This window comes from Myxocyprinus asiaticus, chromosome 39, assembly GCF_019703515.2.
Source record: "Myxocyprinus asiaticus isolate MX2 ecotype Aquarium Trade chromosome 39, UBuf_Myxa_2, whole genome shotgun sequence".
Lineage (NCBI taxonomy): Eukaryota > Metazoa > Chordata > Actinopteri > Cypriniformes > Catostomidae > Myxocyprinus > Myxocyprinus asiaticus.
Genome location: NC_059382.1, coordinates 14569001 through 14588042, shown reverse-complemented (window position 1 = coordinate 14588042; position 19042 = coordinate 14569001). Strand labels below are relative to the sequence as shown.

Sequence of the window (19042 nt, the reverse complement as noted above, 5' to 3'; positions counted from 1 at the left end):
CAAATTATTTATATAAATTCTCCGAGCAGCCTTCTGATTGGCTATTCTCATCTCTAGCTCAGAAAGCAGCCAATGGGGAAGTTTGCTTGTTTGTGTGAAGCAAAGCGGTTCAAATATAAAATCGGCAATAAGAGATGTTGGAAACTACATTGATGAACATACAAGCCAAAGAGGGAAATTGGCATCAGAAGGTGTTTTATACATTTTTGTACTTCGAGAGAGCCGAAGTGAAGATTTGTTGAAGGTCTCTGGAACTGTAAGTATGAGTCATTATAAGGATGCTCTGCTGTAAGTTTACGTGTTATGGTTGTTGATCTTGTATTACTTCATGTAAGCAATCATTTTTTATTTTTTATTTTTTTAGCATTTTGACATATGAGGATATATATATATATATATATATATATATATATATATATATATATATATATATATATATATATATATATATATATATGATTGGGCTGTTGGTTTAATTTTGTACTAAAAATTATATATAATTCTATACCATATTTCCATCAGCATTCTAATAAAATGTATTTAATCATTTCAGTGCATGCTTTTGGAGATATGAACTGAGATTTTGTTGAAATGCATAATTATGCTGAGGATGAGCTTTATGCCGCAACTTTGTTCCGTGTCTGTACCGTGAACAGAGCTGTAACAAAATGACATTCAACTTACAAGATGAGCTTCGACAGCGAAGAAAATATATCTAATTTAACGGTTATCGCATAAAATATAACGTTTGATCGGACCATAGTTATGTTTTTTTTTTTACAATTGCCACCAGAATGTGTGTTTTGGCAGTATTATGTGATGCATGGTGGGACAGAACTGCGTGTACTTCAGCTCTCTTTATATAAGGCATTATTTACTATGAGCGCATTTTCACTGCGAGCATTTATATGGCCTAATGTAGAAACAATATTGTGGAGCGTATAACCAGGAAGTGCAGTAAACGCGTCTGTTATACAGCTTCTCTTGTAAACAGCTGAGCTCTGTATGCATGAGGAAGGAGCTACGGGTATGAGGGGCATACATATATATATATATATATATATATATATATATATACATATACATATATATATATATATATATATATATATATATATATATATATATATATATATATATATCACACACACACACACACACACACAGGCGGAGGCACTGATGATGCATGTCCAGTTTAGACCAGTTTTAGGGCAGCTCGTTTTCCGCAGGATCCAGGATAATTAACATTAGACAAGCGCGTGCAAATCAGGACAGTTCATTCAACGAGTAAAACCAGAGTGCATTTTTTTTCTCACAATGATTAAAATATTTTATGAAGCGCTTGTGAGCTACTGCATTCAATATGATGTATTAAACCATATGTTTTTAATATTTCTATATGCGTAATTTATAATATATAACGTTTATGGAAAACAAACATAATCTAATCGTATTTTGTGACGTAATGTCACTTCTCATGTCTGTGGTGAGTCAGATAGTACACAAAGATATAGCACAAAGCATCGACTCGCGCCGCACTGGTTCGAACCGGCTGGATCTTGGTCTCACGTGGAGCTGCGCTCTGAATCTGTTTTTTTCGGGCACCCAATGAGGGGAGACGAAAACGTTCAATAGCCAATCGGACGATAGTGAGGCGGGGTTAGCGGTGGATAAATGGGCGGGGTTTCAGTCAACAACATGCTTCTTTTGGAACTCAGCTGTTTTGTGTTTATGAGCTGTTTTGTAGCTTAGTGAGACAAAGGAACTGGATTAAAATTATGTTGGGCAAGGGTTGTGGATAAAAACAAACTGTCAACAAATAAACGTTATACGTTTATATGTTGTGTGTAATGACTGGCATTATAAAAAAATCTAATATATAAAATGCAATATTGTATATGCATGAATATGTGTATATGTAATGTTTTTTAATAATGTAATACTATTATTAAATATTCAACGTTAAATAACAGTCGTCCCCCTCCATTATCTTCTCTATGGCAATTTTTTCAGGACTGACCAAAGTTTAAGGGGATTTCCTCTGAATTCCCAGTTGCAACTGTATCCTCCCCTTCAGCCATGGCTCCCTCACTGGCCACAGCATTCTCCAGGCGCTGGTGGATGGCAATTACTGCGGTGATTGAAAGCCTACTGTTCTCTGCTGTGCTGCTCGGATGGGGCTCACTGCTGATTATGCTGAAATCAGAGGGCTTTTACTCTTTCCTCTGCAGAGAGCCAGGTAAAGAGGGAGGCAAATGGGTACACAGGTTGGTTTTTGAATCTCTATAAAGGAAATAAATGCACTATATATCGCAGCCAGATTGTACGCCGCAAATAATTACTTGAGAACATCAAAGAAAATCTTATACAGGCAGCATTTGATTAAATTTAGGTATTGAAAGTGCTCCCAGTTGCTCATACAACTAATACAATTTTGTTTTCACTTTGTTCATATAGAACCCAGCTTTTAAAAGTGAGATGTTTGGCAGCTCGATTTTAAATTAAATCATGATTAAACATGCCCTGAATGAACCTTGGAATGCAGTTCCCTCTCTCCTTGCCCTAATCAAACCAGCACTTCTTTCCCAATAGAGGCTGCACTTTTACCTTAAAAAGTGTCAGAGTTGTTAGATGTTATAATCACTTCATCAATTAGCTGTTGCATTGGTGAGTGTAAAATAATACACATTACATCTTTGGAGTCTGGCACCCATCACAAGCCTAGTGGAGGGTTAGTGCACCTTATTTGGAAGCCTGCTTGCCTTGTGTTGCCATTAACGATAACAAACAGCATCTACAAGCTTGTTTAGAAAAAGTTTAACTCTATTTATTAATGCAGCCTGTATCCATTATCCATAACGAACATAATTATGTACTGATGTGCATAAATCATAGTCATGCAGATACATTGATAACTGGTCATGTATGAAGAAGGCACATGTTTTTTTGTTGTTGTTGTTTTTTTGTCAGTATGTTATCCATACGGGTCCATAGAAATTTCCATAGGACATATTAGGCATTAAGCAAAACATAGAAATCATGTGTGCCTATGGGCCATACATCAAATTTGCTTGGAGTTATGCAATAGATGACCCATCTGATATTGGCACAGTGGCCACAAGCAATCAGTATCACTACGATCTAAAGGGCACGTCAGATGTTCTTCACTTTTTTGCTGTTTGAGACTTCGTGGTTCACGTAATGGTGTGAAGTGTGAAGTCCAAATTCCAAACCAATTCCAAACACAGCAGCATGGTCCTCTTCTCCTTGGAACAATCATTATAATAATTATAGTTGAATTTTACTTGGCCACAGTGAAAAAAAAAAATGTAGCCTTACATACTGTATGTAATGTATTAAATGTATTAAATAATATTATATTAATATTCATGAATTAAGTTGATACGTTTTATAATGTGTTCCTTACACAGATCTATCCTACTTTTGAGTGGAGTTAGTCATAAAAGTTTCCACTCAAGTGCTCCAGCAATCCTGTGCATTCACACTTCCCTTCTCTCTCTCTCTCTCTCTCTCTCTCATTTCAGCTGTTGTCAGCATCTCGTTCATAGTCTGTTTTCTAGTTTCTAGACACCGGGCTTCACATTTCTGATGATGAGAGGATGTAAATGTGGCTCAAGAGTTTGCTCAGTGCAAATATGAGATTAGAGTACCATTTCCTCACCTCTTGTCCTACTTATTTCCCCTGGACTCAGCTTTCAACCTCACGTTATCAGTTGGCTGGTTCTCTGTAATCAGCAGGCATGAGGAAACATCAACCAAGAACATGCTTGTCTGGCTAAATATTTCAGCTCAGCACATCTGACAGTCTGAGTTAATGACGTTTCTGTGCATCATCAGTCTCATATTGAATTGTCTTTCCATTCTGCTCTCACTTCTCCATATTTCAGAGCAAATGGGAAACCTGGCTTTTTCTGTATCTGTTTTGTTGCTGTGGCTGATTAGATCTAGTGGAACAATGGGTTCTGAAACAGAGCTCCTTTCTGAGCTCCTTTCTTATCTCAAGAGACACAGGGATATTTGTGAAAATTTGGATTCAATAGAAAACTACCTTCTGCAACCATTCATTAATGCTGCTAAGGCAAGCATCAGTATTATTATTGCGCATTCTTATTATTGCACATTCTTAGGGTTAGGGGATTGTCTAAATATTAGGTGGGTAAGAAAAATCATTAAACTTGCATTGATTAAAGGAGGGAACCAAGCCATTCATGAAACATTCTTAAGAATACATTTCTTTTTAACTACAATCTTCTTTTTTATTTTTATAACTTAAGAAACAAAGTTAACAATACTTTGTATATCTAAAAAAAATTCTGAAGAATGTTCTACACTTGGATCTTTCTATGAACTTCTCATTTATTCATATGAATTTTGTATTTATTAATTCTTATTTTTATTTTTTTTCTTAAGATGGTTTTTGTGAATCCGGCCTCAGAATATAACAGAAACTTGGTGGTGGGCTCTTTTTACTTGGGCAAGTAAGTGACCACTTAGTAACCCAGGAAACCCTAGAAACAACTTAGTAATACCAAAGCAACCACCTAGAACACCCTTGCAACTGCATAGCAACACGTTAAAAATCCACTCAGAACACCATCTGTGTAGCAACACCCTTACGAGTACCCACAACAACCTGTCATCATGGTTTGCATGGGCAAAACTCTTTAGAAAATGTAAAAATCTAGTTGTATGAAAAATAGGATAAACCTTCATTTGGTGTCAGTCTGTGACTTAACTGGAGCAGTCCTTGAAACTGGTCTGTATGTTCACTTTATTGGCAGTTCCTCCTTCATTACTCAAAACATCTAAAGCCCAGCAGCCACCTGGCTTCTAATAATCTATTGATGGGCTCTAATCCATTTCTTCTCATCTTCAATCACCTGCTCAGGTCTGCTCCACAAACACAACTCATTTGTTTGTTTACTGATCACATTTAAATAAAAACAAAAACCTCACACAAAAAGCTATCTGTCTCTTGCCCACCCTGTTACCATCTTAACTGCTTCGTCCATGTGCCTTAAGCAGCCCCATTCCCCATCTCACCAGCTCAGAACAAGTTTCAAGGCTGTTGACTGAAATGTTTCTGGTTTCAAAGGAACTCTCGGAAAACAACTTTCTTGAATTTTCAAGGATCAAGAAGGAAACTTGTTACTCGGCCAAAGCGTGATTATCCCTGATCAAAATGACCAGGGGGCCCTGGGTGAAATGTTAGCTGCCCTGCAGAAAAACAAACAAACAAACAAACATCTTAAACCAATTTAAGCTTGGTTGCTGGTCTTAGCTGGTTTAATTGGTCTCGCAGACTTGCAAAGCTGGTTTAAGCTGGTCTACAAAGTCTCCAAACCTGGCCAGCTGACAAGTGCCCCAATCCCCCTCTAAAACCAGCAAACCAGACCAGGCTTGGAGACCAACTAAGACCATTAAACCAGTGTAGGTTGGTTGGTAGGAAATTTTTATGTTCGTCGTCTTGGACTTGCACTGACACCTAGTGGCGTGGATGCAGTCTCATTCAAATGCAAAAGTTTTTAGTTCCCAATTCCATTCTGTGAAATTCACTATCTACAGTCAGCCATGGTTAATTTAATCCATGAGAAAAAGCATCCAATAAGAGGGCAGTTAATGAGTTTAAGTGAGTAATATCAGAGACTATGTAGCAGAGACAGGCCACTTCTGTTAAGATAAATGAGAGAAACTGGAATGGCCAATAGATGTAGAAAAGAAGATTTTACAGCTGATTTTAAATATATTCTTTGATCGTAATATTAACGAACCATTTTGGAGATTTCGGTCTTTCCCCATTCAAGAAGATAGGAGCTGTATTTGTATGCCGCTTGCTTAAAAATAGCTACCTAGCCTGCCCGAGTGTTCCAAAGATGGCCATCGAGTGAACTGACTTACCTTGAAAGAGACTTTGGTAATATTCAGCTGGTCATTTCATAACATGGCAGCCTCCATGAGGGGACCCTCTCCATGTAGAATAAAATAGCTTTTTTAAGGTTACTGACATTTATACTTATGTTTCAAAATTATTGTTCATTTCTTAAGAAGTACAACTTTTTGATGAGGAAAATATGACTGAGTGCACCTTTAAGCTACTTTTATTTTCAGCAGCTCACGATGGTGGTTGTAGGAAGGCGCTGGTTTTAGGAGGCCGAACTTTTGGGGGTCAGATAGACTCTATTAGACTGGCTATTTCTGCTAGTTGTTTACTGTCTCTTTCTGCCTGTTTATTTGACCCTGGGAGAAAGAACTGGTGGAGGTCAGTCTATCTCACAAAGCCATTAACGTTTCACTGCCCAGAGTGTCATAACTTTTTTCCTTGAAGTCAGATCCCAAATTGGTTCATAAGGTTTTACATGTGAAAGTGTGACATCCAGCAATGTTCATATAAATTATGTTGACAAGTTCATATTAGCAATCTTCAATATTATCTGTGTACATATTATTCTACAGTTCATAAAAATCCCTAAATAACCTAAAATGATAAGTGGAGCCTTTTAAAGAAAACACTTTCAAAGGTCTTTGACTTTCTTCTGTTGTCATTGTACCTTGCAGCATATTTGCTTTTGATTATTCGTGGCCTAGATCATGTCTGTAAACCTGGTCAGTGGATGATTATATTTGGGGTTCTACTCTCTTTATTCCTCCAGGTAACAGTACAGGGCAGAATGTGTCAGAGAATGGCAATGGTACGACAACGAACCCTTCAGGTGAGGAGGAGTTCCTTCAGATGAACGGCTGGACCATCTGTAAAGCGCAAGATGAGATGCTGAACCTGGCCTTCACTATCGGCTCCTTCCTCCTCAGTGCCATCACACTACCCCTCGGTATCATAATGGACAAGTACGGCCCACGCAAATTACGACTGCTTGGAAGGTAGGAGGAAGGATGTTTTTTGAATACACTGCATACAAAATGTATTCCAGTGTTCCATAGTATTGTTTACAAGTTACAATGTACAATACATGATGCATAATAACAGTAAAATAAAATAATCTCTTCATAGTGCCTCCTTTGCCCTCTCCTGCATCCTGATTGCATATGGAGCCAGTGACCCTAGAAGTATATATACACATTCACCCTAGTCCACCATTGCTGTTAATACTGACCTTAGCTTGCTTTGATTGACTTTAATGTTTGTTTGTTTCGCAGATCTCTCCATCCTGATCTTCTTTGCCCTGGCGCTGAATGGGTTTGGAGGCATGTGCATGACCTTCACCTCGCTCACAGTAAGTGCTGAAGTCTTACTCACATCACAGGCCTGATATCAGATTTGCTGTGGTTAAAGGCTCCATGGATGAGGACAATATTTTGCACAAAGGCAATGGCACAATCTCACCTGCCACTGAACTCAATGTAGCTGAATTTTGCAGTGGAATTCTGCTCCAAAATAGGCTTCATAATCATTTATTCATTGTCAAATATAATTTTTTTCTAATCTGGATTCCCAAGGGTGCTAGCAGCCCATACTAGGAATACTGACATAGATATTTATTTTTTTTGCCAATAATTTAAATAATAGTTTTGTACCAAAACATAGTGGTTTTCAACCTAGACAACATTTTAAGACATCTTAGACACACGCCCAATACAAAAGCTGTACCAAAAGGTTGGCAGCATAATTATAAGATATCTTTTTTTGATTAAATGTATTTAAATATACAGTTGTGCTCAAAAGTTTGCATACCCTTGGAGAATTGGTAATATATGAACCATTTTTAAAGAAAACATGAGTGAGCAGGCAAAACAAATTTTTTTTTATTTCTTATGGGATTCATATTCAACTGTAGGTTATAACAGAATGGCACAATCATAAAACAAAACATGGCAACAAAGAAAAAAATGAAATGACCCCTGCTCAAAAGTCTGCATACCCTTAGTTCTTAATACTGTGTATTGCCCCCTTTAGCATCAATGACAGCGTGCAGTCTTTTGTAATAGTTGTCTATGAGGCACCAAATTCTTGCAGGTGGTATAGCTGCCCATTCGTCTTGGCAAAATGCTTCCAGGTCATGCAAAGTCTTTGGTCATCTTGCATGAACCGCACATTTGAGATCTCCCCAGAGTGGCTCGATGATATTAAGGTCAGGAGACTGTGATGACCATTCCAGAACCTTCCACCACTGACCACTGGATGGTCAACTTGGCCTTGTGCTTAGGGTCATTGTCATGCTGGAAAGTCCAAGAGCGTCCCATGTGCAGCTTTTGTGCAGAAGAATGCAAACTGTCTGCCAGTATTTTCTGATAACATGCTGCATTCATATTGCAATCAATTTTCACAAGATTCCCCGTGCCTTTAGAGCTCACACACCCCCAAAACATCAGTGAGCCACCACCATGCTTCACAGTGGGGATGGTATTCTTTTCCCTATAGGCCTTGTTGACCCCTTTCCAAACATAGCGCTTATGGTTGTGACTATAAAGCTCTATTTTGGTCTCGTCACTCCAAATTACAGTGTGCCAGAAGCTGTGAGGCGTGTCAAGGTGTTGTTGGGCATATTGTAACCGTTTTTTTGTGGCATTGGCACAGTAAAGGCTTCTTTCTGGCAACACGACCATGCAGCTCATTTTGTTCAAGTATCGTCGTATTGAGGTCACATGACGCCATGCGAGAGGCAAATGTGTGAGTGACAAGCTCACTAGTTTTTTAATTATTTTCATGTTATAATCCAGTGAGATTCGATACACCCAGTTACATATTTGGTCTTTGAGGTAAACATGGCAAAGAAGTCAAAACCCTCAGACTCTGGAGACATTAAAATCACTTACGTGCTCTAGCTGAAACCTCTGACGGGCCTCCAAGCCGGGGACTCGATTTGGACAGCACGTCAGGAGAAGATATTCAGCGTCAACTGTCCAACATCTCAGTGATGCTGATGAAGGTTGTTGCTGATTTGGAGGATCTCGCTATAATACATTGATCGATTATGGCGATCGAAACAAAATTCTCTGAGTTGGTTACAAGAGTGACAGATGTTGAAAAACGGATCGATTATTTGGAATCATCGGAAAGGGAATTATCCGCTAATCCGCACGCGTCCAAAATAGACCTACAACACATTTTGGAAAAACTGGAATATCTCGAAAATATGAGCAGAAGGAATAACATACAGATTGTTGGAATTCCTGAGCATGAAGAAGGCAGAGATAAGGTGAAATTCATGGACGAGCTCTTCCCGAGTCTGCTCGACATAACAGGCCATAAACTGGAAATCGAGCAAGCTCACAGAGTCCCGGCTTGCAGATCTGCTGAGGGATGTAAGAAACTCTTACATCAACGGAAGATCGCTTTTGCACTGATGTTTCCGGCCAAACTGAGAATAGACACCAAGGACGGAAGCAAAGTATTTTTATGCCCCAAAAATGCACTGGCCTACATAGAATCTATGGGCGAGTAAAACCATTGGCCATTTCTTATGTGAGTGAACTGACTCGCTGTTCAGTGACTCGACTATATAAGGAAGCTGGGTGCCGTTTTTGTTTCTTTTTGCGTTGGCTCCGCCTAGCAGCTGGAGTTTGATTTGTGGCATGACTCCTTCGAGAAACCTTTGTATTGACAGAAGATTGAGAATGGTCACTATGGAGGACCACAAAATATCTATATGCTCACATAAAGGACATCCTTTATAAAGTTGACGGACTGAGTAAGTCATAGTGTTTTTTTCTACGTGGCCTCCGAGTGAATTTGACTCTTGATCATCCGAGGAACCGGGATGCCTATTTTGTTTCTTTTCGTGCTGTTCCGCCTAGTGGCTGGAGTTTGTTTTTGTGGAATATTTTTAAGGGACATTAGAATGATTACGTCATCTGCTGCACTCATAACAGCTGGCTCACTGAACATTGTTTGTCTGTCCGAGGAAACTGAACGGCTTTATATCAGCTGGAAGTTGTTTTGTGGAGGAACACACCTTCAAGACAATTCTGTGAATTAATCTACATGTTCTTTCTGTTTATTCTGCCTGTTGGCTGGGGTCTGTTTTACAAAGTATTTTCTGTTATGTAATCGTGCCTCACAAAATCTGTGCAGAAGCACCGGACTTGAGAAATCCGATGGCAAAGTTGTCATGGGGGCTCTCGTAGGCGTACATGGACTCTTTGAGTTTAGAGGGATTGACGCCGGTTGGCGCTGTCATGCGCGGGGTTAATGTGCACGTTTTTCTTTTTTCTGTTTGTTTTGTTCTGGGTTTTATTGTTGCACTAATGGGGAATGTGGTCTGTATAATCTTATTTTTGATACACAGTTTATTTTTTCTATTATATCAATATGTCAGATGTTATTATGAGTAGGTTATCTCTCTCCACATGGAATGTAAATGGGTTGGGGCACCCCGTAAAAAGAAGGAAGGTTATTTTTTTTTCTTGAACGTAAGAAATAAGATATACTGTTTCTTCAAGAAAAGCATCTCTCCCCACAGGAAGCTGAAAAATTTGGGAAGATATGGGGTAGACATGTTTTCTGTAGTGCTGGCCCAAGTAAGAGCAGGGGAGTCATTATAGTGATAAATAAACATGTACAATTAAAATTTCTCAAACAGACTAAAGATAAATTAGGAAGAGCCATTATTGTTTTAGGAGAAATTCAAGGGCTAAGGTTGATTTTGGCTAATATTTACGCACCTAACGCTGATTATCAGGGCTTTTTTATAGATCTTGAAGGGATGTTGCAAGCCGCTGGCACCCCTCATGATATAATATTGGGAGGAGACTTTAATCTTTTGATGGACTCAGTCCTTGATCATAGTGAAGCAAAAGTGTGTAAGCCCCCTAGAGCAACATCGACGCTTCACAGGATGTGTAAAAATCTTGGTCTTGCAGATATTTGGCGACTTTTGAACCCATCTGATAGGGACTATACATTTTTTTCATCAGTCCATAAGATTTATTCTAGAATAGATTTTTTTAAATGATATCTAAGTCCCTCATTTCATCTGTTGTTGATTACTCAATTGGAAACATTTTAGTCTCAGATCACACCCTGGTGAGTTTAGAGGTGTTGCCACATAGAGAGAAAAAGTAATCATATAGTTGGCGCTTTAATGTATCCCTTTTGCAAAATCCTGATTTTCAACAAATGTCAAAGACTGAAATCAATGTTTATATGGAGACCAACTGGTCCTCAGTATCCTCTGTGGGCGTGGCTTGGGAGGCACTTAAGGCAGTTCTCAGGGGTCGGATCATACAGTATGCTTAATTCTCCAAAAAATCTAAAGCACGAGAACTCGTGGAGTTGGAAGGGAATATGAATCGTGCTGAAGCGCAATATGTCGTCTGATGGCCTCAGAGAATTTACCCGACTGAAATACAGATATAATACTATTTTATCACGGAAAGTGGAGTTTTGGCTATTCAGGGCAAGACAGTCATACTTTGAGTTGGGGGACAAAGCAGGGAAGCTTTTGGCTAGGTATATAAAACAGAGAGTCTTTTTCAAAATCTGCTGGTGGTGAAATTTTTACCTCAGCCATTGATATTAATAATGCTTTTAAAGAATTCTATCTTGATCTCTATAGTTCCACATCTTCGTCTACTGATGAAGATATTAGAAACTTTGTGGAACCATTAGAACTCCCTAAATTGACGACTGAGCAAAAAAATTCTCTTGATTCTGAGATAACCTTGGAGGAGCTTAGCGAAGTAATTATGGCCTTACCTACAGGCAAGGCTCCGGGGCCAGATGGCTTTGCTGCTGAATTTTTTAGATCTTATGCTACAGAATTGGCTCCACTTTTGTTAGAAGTTTATAAAGAATCATTAAAGAATGGAAAGCTTCCCCCAACCATGAAACAAGCCCGGATCAGTCTGATTCTTAAAAAGGACAAAGATCCAAGTGAGTGTAAAAGTTACCGTCCAATTTCCCTGATCCAGCTAATCGGCTAACCGATTAAGTAAAGTTATGACATCTCTTATACATATTGATCAAGTGGGGTTTATTCAGGGGTTTATATTGGGTTTATATTAGGCGTTTCATTGATATCATGTGGTCAGTAGCGAATGATCAGACTCCAGTCGCTGCCATCTCACTTGATGCCGAAAAGGCGTTTGATATGGTAGAATGGGATTATCTTTTTAAGATTTTGGAAATATATGGGTTCGGGAGTACATTTATTGGCTGGATTAAGTTACTTTATAGACACCCTGTAGCAGCGGTACAAACAAATGGATTAATTTCAGATTATTTTACTCTGAATAGGGGCACGCGGCAGGGTTGCCCTCTTTCCCCATTATTGTTCTGTCTTGCCCTGGAACCATTAGCAGACGCGATAAGAAAGGAGGATGATTTTCCAAGGGTGATTGTGGGAGGTATGGCACATAAACTTCTGCTTTACTCAGATTATATTTTATTATTTGTCTCTGACCCTACTAGATCTATGCCTAGCCTCCACAGAATTATTAATTCATTTTCCAAATTCTCAGGATACAGAGTTAATTGGTCTTAATCCGAAACTTTGGCTCTGACAGTGTACTGTCCAGTAGCGGCCTTCCAGCCGGGCGCCTTCCAGTGGCCCAAACAGGGCATCAAGTATTTGGGAATTTTATTCCCAGCAAATTTGTCTGATTTAGTTAGAGTTAATTTTGACCCTTTAATAAAAAGGTTTTCGAGCGATGTGGGCAGGTGGGCTTCATTACATTTAGTGATGATTGGGAAGGTTAATGTTATTAAAATTAATTGTATTCCAAAATTCAACTACCTGCTACAGTCTCTCCCTGTAGATGTCCCCCTCTCTTATTTCAAGGAATTTGATAGCATAGCGAAGTTCTTCATTTAGAATGGTAAATGTCCCAGGTTACATTTCAATAAGTTACATAGGCAGACTGAGAAAGGTGGGCTAGGCCAACCCATGATTTTGTTTTATTATTATGCGTTCGGTCTCAGGCATTTGGCTCATTGGTCGCTTCCACCTGAGAGAGCCTCTCCCTGGTTTCGTATTGAACAAGAAGTCCTTGCCCCTATTTCGCCATTACAAAGCCTTTCTATCAAACAAACCTGAGAAGCTAAGTTGCACCCCGTTATTTTGCATTTGCACACAGTATGGACAAAAGTGTTCGGAGTGTTTAATTCAGACATTTATTTGAATGCTGCCTCGAGCATATGGCTGAACCCAAAATTATGTATTTATAAGTCCCCTTTCTGCTGGTCAAAGTGGATTGCGAGAGGGGTTAATACACTTGGTGATGTATATGAGAGTGGAGTGTTGTGATCCTTTGGTAATTTGGCTCAACATTTTGGGATTCCCAGATCTCAGTTTTTTAGGTATTTACAGTTGCGCCACCTGCTCTGTTCTATTTTTGGGAGTAGCATACATCCCCCTAAAGTGGCAGATACTTTGGGAGAGGTGATTACTGCTTTTGGAAAAGGTCATGAGGCATCAGTGTATTACTCCCTGCTAGTTCAGAGTCTGGGGGACGGAGCTTTAACCTCTGTCAAGAGATTATGGGTGAAAGATTTTAATTTGATATTGGAGGATGGAATGTGGGCTGGGATTCTAAAAAACATAAAGACTGCATCTAGAGATGCAAGGGTGCAACTTATACAATTCAAGATTCTACATAGATTCTATTGGACCCCCTCTAGACTGTATAGGCTTGGTCTTAAAGACAAACCCACCTTCTGGCATTGCCAATCGGAGGATGGAGACATGGCCCATGTTTTTTGGTGGTGCGCTGAGATTCAGGAATTTTGGTTGAAGGTACAGAGTTTTTATATGTGACATGTTGGGCATTCGGATTTCATTTTGCCCCAGACTCTGTGTCTTGGGTGATGGGGCGGTCATCAACATAGGCAATAAATCCATAAAAGATTGGGTCCTCACCAGTGTGATGATAGGCAGGCAGATTATTTTAAGGGGTTGGAAGTCGGTGGGAGCACCCTCAATTCAGGAGTGGTCCGAGGGGATGGGAAGGGTATGTAGAAGGCTGGGGATATGGGATGCTTTTAATGGGAAATGGGGTAAATATCTGATGTTTTTGGGGGGCTCTCGGAGTAGGTCTGTGGAGAGAGGAATATAGTTGTATGTTTATTTTATGTGTATGTATATATGTGTATGGGTGTGTATGTATGTATTTATATGTATATGTGTGTGTGTATGTACACACACACACACACACACACACACACATATATATATATATATATATATATGTGTGTGTGTGTGTGTGTGTGTGTGTGTGTGTGTGTGTGTGTGTGTGTGTGTATATATTTTTATTTATTTATTTATTTTTATTCATTATTATTATTATTTTATTCTCTGTATGAGTGTGTACTTAGGTAAGACCACTGGGATGTTCGTTTGGGGTCGGGTGGGGTTCCTTTTTTCCCCCCTTTTTTTTTCTCCCAATTTGGAATGCCCAATTCCCAATGTGCTTTTAAGTCCTCGTGGTCACGTAGTGATTCGCCTCAGTCCGGGTGGCGGAGGACGAATCCCAGCTGCCTCCACATCTGAGATCGTCAACCCACGCATCTTATCACGTGGCTTGTTGAGTGCGTTGCCACGGAGACATAGCGCGTGTGGAGGCTTCACGCCAAAGTATCGTCGTATTGTGCTCCTTGAAACAACCACACCGTCTTTTTCCAGAGCAGCCTGTATTTCTCCTGAGGTTACCTGTGGGTTTTTCTTTGTATCCCGAGCAATTCTTCTGGCAGTTGTGGCTGAAATCTTTCTTGGTCTACCTGACCTTGGCTTGGTATCAAGAGATCCCCGAATTTTCCACAACAGTACTGACTGGCATTTTCAAGGCTTTGCGTATCTTTTTATATCCTTTTCCATCTTTATTCTATATAAGTTCCATTACCTTGTTACGCAGGTCTTTTGACAGTTCTTTTCTGCTCTCCATGGCTCAGTATCTAGCCTGCTCAGTGAATCTACTTGAGAGCTAACAAACTCATTGACTATTTATACACAGACACTAATTGCCATTTAAAAAGTCATAGGTGTGGGAAATTAACCTTTAATTGCCATTTAAACCTGTGTGTGTCACCTTGTGTGTCTGTAACAAGGCCAAACATTCAAGGGTATGTAAACTTTTGATCAGGGCCATTTGGGTGATTTCTGTTATCATTATGATTTAAAAAGGAGCCAAACAACTATGTGATAATAAATGGCTTCATATGACCACTATCCTTAAATAAAAGACAGTTGTTTTTTTTTGCATGATCAGTCATATTTTCAAAATCAATGCCAAAATGTCACAATTTCTGCCAGGGTATGCAAACTTTTGAGCACAACTATATATATATATATTTAATTCAGATAGTCATTTATATTTGTATAGCACTTTTCACAATACACATTGTTTCAAAGCAGCTTTACAGACATTTATGCTGGAATGTCTGTAATGTCTTAAATGTCTTTGTCCTCATTGAGCACATTCATTGAAAAATATTATATTAATTGAAAGATATTATAATAAAATAATATTAGTATAAAATATGCTTACAGTATATTTCAAAACAGAAATTGATGATTTTTAAATACCTTTTACCTGTATGTATTTATTTGGAAACCTTGCAAAGACAAGATAATTAATGTTTTAACGAATTAACTTTATAAAATATACTTATATTAATTAATATAATTATTGATACAAATTCTAATGATACAAACCTCGATTCCAAAAAAGATAGTGTGCAGAACAAAAAATTAACAAATTCTTTTTGAGCTGTAATTGTTTGAAAACATGTGCAAAAACAAGATAATTTATATTTTAACAAATTAACTTTACATTTAATAAAGTATATATTCATCAATATAAGCATTTATTCAAATTCTAATTATACATACCTCTTCTAAAAAAGTGAGTACAGTGTGTAAAATGTAAAAAAAAACCTGAAATCATTGGTTTACATTTAGTGTATATTAGGGGTTTAACGGTACACAGAAGTCATGGTTCGGTACGTACCTCGTTTTTGGGGTCACGGTTAGACAAGAGTTCGGTACAACAGGAAAAGGCAACAAATCCCAAATGCTAGGTTTCTTTTCATTTATTTTGAACAGACAGTAGTGCAAATTGCAGTTTGTTCCACCTAGCGGCATTTAGTTCCCCCTTGAGGTAGTTGGTACAGTACAGCCTCCTTTAGTGTATTAAGCACTAAGCAGTAAACAGAATGCACTCTTGCATAGGCCATATGTTTTTTGTAGGGTTGATAAAAAACAAAAGGTATTTGGTCACAATCAGCTACAAACTGAAAAGCATCTCTTGTGTTATAAAAGTACAAAATAAATGGAATAATGAAAAATAAAACTTGTGCATTAGGAGAAGCCATTTTTGTTTTGGGTTGGTGCATAGATGGTCTCTTCTGCTCTTTTTCCTGTTGTGACGGTTAGCAAACAGTGTTGAATTGTTTGTACATTTACTGTTTTACTCTTCATTTGTGTGTGCTATACATTTTAATATTTATTATTTATTAGAGTGTTGCTTTGTTAGCTTTGCAACATGCTAACCTCAAACTCTATTGGAGTCAAGTCTCCTGTGCGCCTCACGTGAGGAGCTCAGTTTTTGTAATGTGCAGAGTTGCTGCATATGTAGAGCATTCCAAATCAGTCACTTATGAGGTTCCATTTCAGTAAGGATGCTACCATGGAAGGCTGCCTATCTAGGCAGTAATCTGCAGGCAGCTCACTAGGTTTTAGTACAGAGCGTTTGTAATTGTTATGTCTGCATATTATTACAATATTAGTGATAAAGGCGTTCATGAAAGGAGTTCATTGGGTTCATATTGTGAAACATCTTCAACTGTAGACAAAAGAGATTAGACAGGCTTGATTGAAGTAAACAGGAAGCTGTGCTCATTGCCAGCTGAAGGGTGGTTGTCTCTTATTTCTGCACGCCGCTCTGAGGTCACACAAAACCTCACTGCTTCCGGCACAGCCATTAATACAACCAGTTCCTCAACTTGTGTTGTTGTTATCTATCTCTGGTTCATGTACTACCTTTGCAACATGCCTCAGCATGTCAATGCAACCCTGGGTTTACTAGCTCCATATGTTAAACACACTAAGAAAAAGAGAGAGAGAGAGTGTGTGAGAGAGAGAACTGGCATGCATAAGTGCACTGCGGAACAGTACGGAACTGTTATCTCAGCTGTTGTGTTCTTATAACCTTTTCCCAGCTGTTCTCTGTAACTGTGTGTTTTACACTGCTGTGAGAGGTTTGAACTTGGGGTTCATAGTTTAGTTATTTCTGTCTGGCATCTGTTTTTTGGGTGCATCACTCAACAGCTTTATTAGATGTTAGATTACATGTTATTAGATTTATTGTTTCTTGCTTGGGCATTTGAACATTGCTCATTTGAACAGACCCCCACTAATCCTCAACTTCAGCGTGTAACTCGCCCTAAATCGTTTGGCTACGGACATACAGTAAATAATACCTCAAATACCTTTAATCATGCAGCTTGTTGAGGAGATGTCTGATATTACTTTTCAAAATGATCAGACTTGACTAGAAACCTGTAAGCTGTGTCCCAAATGACGCACTACACACTATCCTCTCAGCCATCTAGTGTAGGAAGTGTCATATTGTCCCTAATAGATCTCTACCCTTTTTATTACATAGAAGCATTCGCTGTTTTTAACGGACAGAAGTGACATTTCAAATGCATGTATTGTGTTGCTGCTAGTGTTAGCCAACTTCAGTCCAATACTTAAATCACAAATAACATACATACAGGGCTGGGAGGGTTACATTTGAAATGTATTCCACTACAGACTACAGAATACATGCTGTAAAATGTAATTTGTAACATATTCCGTTAGATTACTCAAGGTCAGTAACGTATTCTAAATACTTTGGATTACTTCTTCAGCACTGGTAGATTTTTTTCACTTGTTTTGACTATAAAAACTCTGCCAGTACAGTAAGACAAAATACACATGTTAAAAATACATTCTCTGAAAAACCTAAATATCTTATGCAGTGTTGTTTTAAGGATTTTTAGGTATTTTTTACAGGAAAACAATACAAAAATTATTATCAAGAATATGATTTTTGCCCAAATATCAAAGGTTTTACTAGAAAAAAAGAAATTATGATCCAACGTGAATTTTTTTATTAAAAAAATATGATCGTGACTGGTAATATGCATGTAAAATTGCTAAAAATAGCATTTTAGCTTAGTGTAAAGCTGACAATTTACACAAGGATTATTTCTATTTCTTCCATCTATTTCTCTGTCTGCTCGTATGAATGTAACACATCATAAGAAAGTGTTTCACCGCTGTTCAAATGCACTTTGGATCGCATCATTTATGTGTATAAATGTTTTCCACCTGAAAGGACTAAATATTAAATGAAACAAATGACAATAAAATGCAAAGTAATCTCTTCGGTAATTAAAATACTTTTTGAATGTAACTGTATTCTAATTACCAATGATTTCAATTGTAACTGTAGTGGAATACAGTTACTTATATTTTGTATTTTAAATACGTATTCCCGTTACATGTATTCCGTTACTCCCCAATCCTATGTACATATTTGCACAGCGTGGGGTGATGGTAAAGCATTGAATTCACATTTGCAAGGTGCTGTCTTTACGGAAGTTTCTCTAGTTGCCATATTAACCATTAATTACAATTGCTTTGTCAGGCCAACGTTGCAGCCAGCTAACCCTGTCCATTTCACTACATAGGACTAGCCGTGTCCGTTGAGTGCATAAAGTGTCCAACGTTCCACACTCTTTTATTTCGGTTGAAGAAGTACATCATATGGGTACTCATAGTACTCTTCTTCTCATTGCGATTTTAGTCTGAACATACTTCTTGCACTACTTACACTACTAAATGCCATGGAATAGTGCCAAATGTATGTGATTTGGGATGTCACTGTAGAGATTTAGGGGTGGACTCTTTTTAACTTTGTCCAGTAAGCAATAAGCCTAGTAACAACCCAGAACACCCTAGCTATGCCCTAGCAACCACCCAGAACACACTAGCAACTGCATAGTAATACCCTTGCAACCACCCTCAACTCTCTAGCATTGGGGCGGCAAGTTTTGCACAGACAATATACCCTAGGGGTTACT

The 19042-nt window shown here is 38.4% G+C and overlaps 1 protein-coding gene across 2 annotated transcripts in view; it reads left to right on the top strand.

The window, feature by feature from the left end:
- Nucleotides 1-45: 45 nt before the first annotated feature.
- LOC127430007 (large neutral amino acids transporter small subunit 4-like) overlaps nt 46-19042 on the top strand; it is a 37102-nt gene continuing 18105 nt past the window's right edge. Inside the window, exons 1-5 of one of the 2 annotated variants that reach the window (XM_051679400.1) lie at nt 46-256; nt 2014-2239; nt 6672-6897; nt 7028-7083; nt 7174-7250. In XM_051679400.1, coding sequence (XP_051535360.1) covers nt 2080-2239; nt 6672-6897; nt 7028-7083; nt 7174-7250 — 519 coding nt within the window. In that variant the 5' untranslated portion in view covers nt 46-256; nt 2014-2079. The remainder of the gene's footprint in view (nt 257-2013; nt 2240-6671; nt 6898-7027; nt 7084-7173; nt 7251-19042) is intronic. The other variant, XM_051679401.1, reaches the window with a different exon arrangement.